Below are 2,990 nucleotides of genomic sequence, written 5' to 3' on the forward strand. Positions count from 1 at the left end.
CGCGAGCACCTTTGGAATTCTGAAACAGTGAGGTGAGCGCAGCCACAAAATGGCTGCCTCCAGAGGTGGAGCCAGACCCACAATGGCTGCTGCAGCAGCTCACTTTCAGTAGCGCAGTGAGGATTCTTGTCCCGTGGCGGCAGCCGCACAGCCAATCAAATCTCCAGTGGCCAATAAGAAGCTTTGCTGGGCAGAAGACTCACTTGCCCCCGCCCATTTTCTGCGAACCCTTGGTAGGTAGCAGGAAGAGTGTTGGCAGATACCATGGCGCCCGTGGGCACCGCGTTGGGGACTCCTGGATTAAATACCAATCCTTTGCTTTGAATTCTCCCCTCTAATAACAGCCCTTGTTTCCCCCCTGGTGAGCTCCCCACACCCTGTGGAATCTCCTGAGGGCAAACGAGAAGACGTTCTTGGTGCTTGGCGCCTGGATTCGGACGGGCGGTTTGCTGCTTCTGTCTTCTATTTAATTATTAAAAGAAATTCAAAATTGCCTCTTACAAATAAAGGGTTTTGGGAATCACGGTTGGTGTGTTTCATTCTCGGAATGGCACCTGGTAATTTTTTTCTTAAATTCTTCTGCAAGCTGTAATGGGGAGGCTATGTTTGCATTTGTGACAGGCGCCGGAAAGGTTTGTTCGCGATTATGTAGATGCCGTGCTCTGTAGTTCCATATGCACAGGCTCGGGGCCCGTAAGGAACTGCAAGGGAGGAGGAAGCAATTTGAAACGCCCCCCTCGCATTCACTACCTTCTGAAGAACTCCTTGGCTAAACCCTGTATAGGATTCCGCCCCCCAAGCCTGTCCAGGAATGGGAGGGAATCCTATACTTTTACAATACATTAACAACAACCCAGAGAGGTAGGTTACCCTCTCTGGATTTCAGAACAATAAGCCACCAGACTCTCTCAGTATTCTATAATCCCCTCCAGCTCAGAGCAGAGATTCAGATCTCTCAGCTGGCATCTAGGGCTTAACACATTAGCACCTCATTCCTAGAGAGGTACACTTAATGCTCAATGGTAGCGTGTGGCCAGCTAGGCACAGGAAATAGACTTGGAATCCCAGTCACAACACCAGAGACCATTTAGAAACAAGAATAAGTTTTTATTCAGGACAGGACTTAGCAACAGACTATAGTGTTTATAAAATAACAAGCCTAAGGCGGTTTGCCTTAACTAAACAGTAATGGTTCATATTTACCCAGTCAGGATAGCATCAGTCCAAATCACATCCAAGGTATACAGTCCAATTAGACACCAAGGGATCTTTAAGGGAAATCCCATCCTTGCCCTCCTCCATGTGCTCTAAGGCACAAAGCAGTCCTTTGTCTCTTCCAGAGATCACATGTCCAGGTGCAATAAACAGGCAACAACAGGAGACCCAGAAGCAAAAGCAAGGGACAGAGAGAGTTTCTCTCATTGGGTCTGAACAGATATAGCCCAATTTCAGTCACAATTAGCCCTGGCCAGTAGCCAATTGTGAGTGAGTATGGGATGTGGCCAATTGTTAGTTGCAATGGTTGCAACACGGGAATGGCTAGGAGTTTGGAGGCCACACCTGCAGGCATGTGACCCCAAATTCCAACTACTTCATTGCGTACCTGACGTCTGGCTTTCGGCATGAAGGTGTGAAAGAATGTGGGTTTATGGCATGCTATTGAGGCCATCTGGCCTCAGCATTTGGCTTGTAAGAGGAAACAAGGTACAGCGTTATCAAAGACAGAACAGGAGAAGGCAGGAGGCTTTCAGAAGTCAATATTTCTATACAAACCCCTTCCTCCTTTTCTCCTTCAACTGGTGCAGTGCTCTGAGCTGCACCGAGAATTCTTTGCCTTCTGGAACCGGCTCAGTCTTCATCATGCTGGTTTCTGGGTTTTTTTTCTCATGCTGTGCTGCGTACCTGGGAGGCCCGTGCGTCATTTGCGGGTATCCCCCTTGTGCTACTTTCTTTGAGGGGTAGTGGGACCAGCTAAAAGCTGTGTCCTACACAGAACTCTGCTGCCGCCAGAGGCAGCGGAATTCCGCTCAGACCACCACAGTGGTGGTGATGGTTGTTTCCTTCCCCTACCCCACCATTGGCTGGAATAGAAAGGCTCACTTGGGGGCCGCGTCCTCCCATATGGCTCCGCCCACAATTGGAAATCCACCAATGAAGCCCTGTTCTGGGGCCAGAGTGGGTTTCACTCGGAAGCGTGGACTTCTCTGTGCTGGCCCCTGCGCTCTGGAATGCCCTTCCTCTGCATGCTGCCTGATTACCGCTTCGTAAGCCGGTCGTGTCTTCGAGGGTTAACTTTGTGGCTTTGCTCCGCCGTTTTTATTTTTATTTTCCGTTTTTAAAACTATATCTTAATTGTTTTGATGTACCCGTCCCTCCACTTTTGAGCATGAGTTGGGAAACCAGTATATCTGTTTCATACGTGATGTGTGAGCGCTAGTCACTTTGGGGGAGCTTGTATGATTGATATGAACATTAGGCGTTATTTACGGATCTCTCACTAAGAAGACTGTCACAGTTTGGTGTTGTGGTTAAGTGCGCGGACTCTAATCTGGGAGAACCGGGTTTAATCCCCCACTCCTCCACTTGCAGGTGCTGGTGTGACCTTGGGTCGGTCACAAGTTCTCTTAGAGCTGTTCTCTCGAGAGCAGTTCTCGGGAGAGACCTCTCTCAGCCCCGCCGACCTCACAGGGTGTCTGTTGTGGGGAGGGGAAGGGAAAGGAGTCTGTAAGCCGCTCTGAGACTCTGAGTGAAGAGCGGGGCATGAATCCAATCTCTTCTTCTTCTTGATGGATTAATTGCGTGAATACTAATGGTTTAAATTCACAGTTGCTCCGAAGGGCTCCAAAAATGCTTTGTGTTCTCTACAGGGTGATTCTTCTTCCTAAGAGAGAGCTGTACAATAGTGTGGGGGGACTAAATTTCTCTTTTTGCTCCCTCCACTCCCCAGGTCAGCTCCTCCTCCCGCCGCTGCCCCCCCCGCCGCTGGAGGA

At 49.5% G+C, this 2,990-nt stretch overlaps 1 protein-coding gene across 1 annotated transcript in view; it reads left to right on the forward strand.

The window, feature by feature from the left end:
* Positions 1-264: 264 nt before the first annotated feature.
* Positions 265-2,990, forward strand: part of VAMP2 (vesicle associated membrane protein 2) — a 10,064-nt gene continuing 7,338 nt past the window's right edge. The window contains exon 1 of the mRNA XM_015421019.1: positions 265-273. Within this exon, the coding sequence (XP_015276505.1) occupies positions 265-273 (9 nt within the window). The remainder of the gene's footprint in view (positions 274-2,990) is intronic.

The sequence above is a fragment of the Gekko japonicus genome, unplaced genomic scaffold, assembly GCF_001447785.1.
Source record: "Gekko japonicus isolate JY-2015 unplaced genomic scaffold, Gekko_japonicus_V1.1 scaffold4101, whole genome shotgun sequence".
In the NCBI taxonomy this organism is placed as follows: domain Eukaryota; kingdom Metazoa; phylum Chordata; class Lepidosauria; order Squamata; family Gekkonidae; genus Gekko; species Gekko japonicus.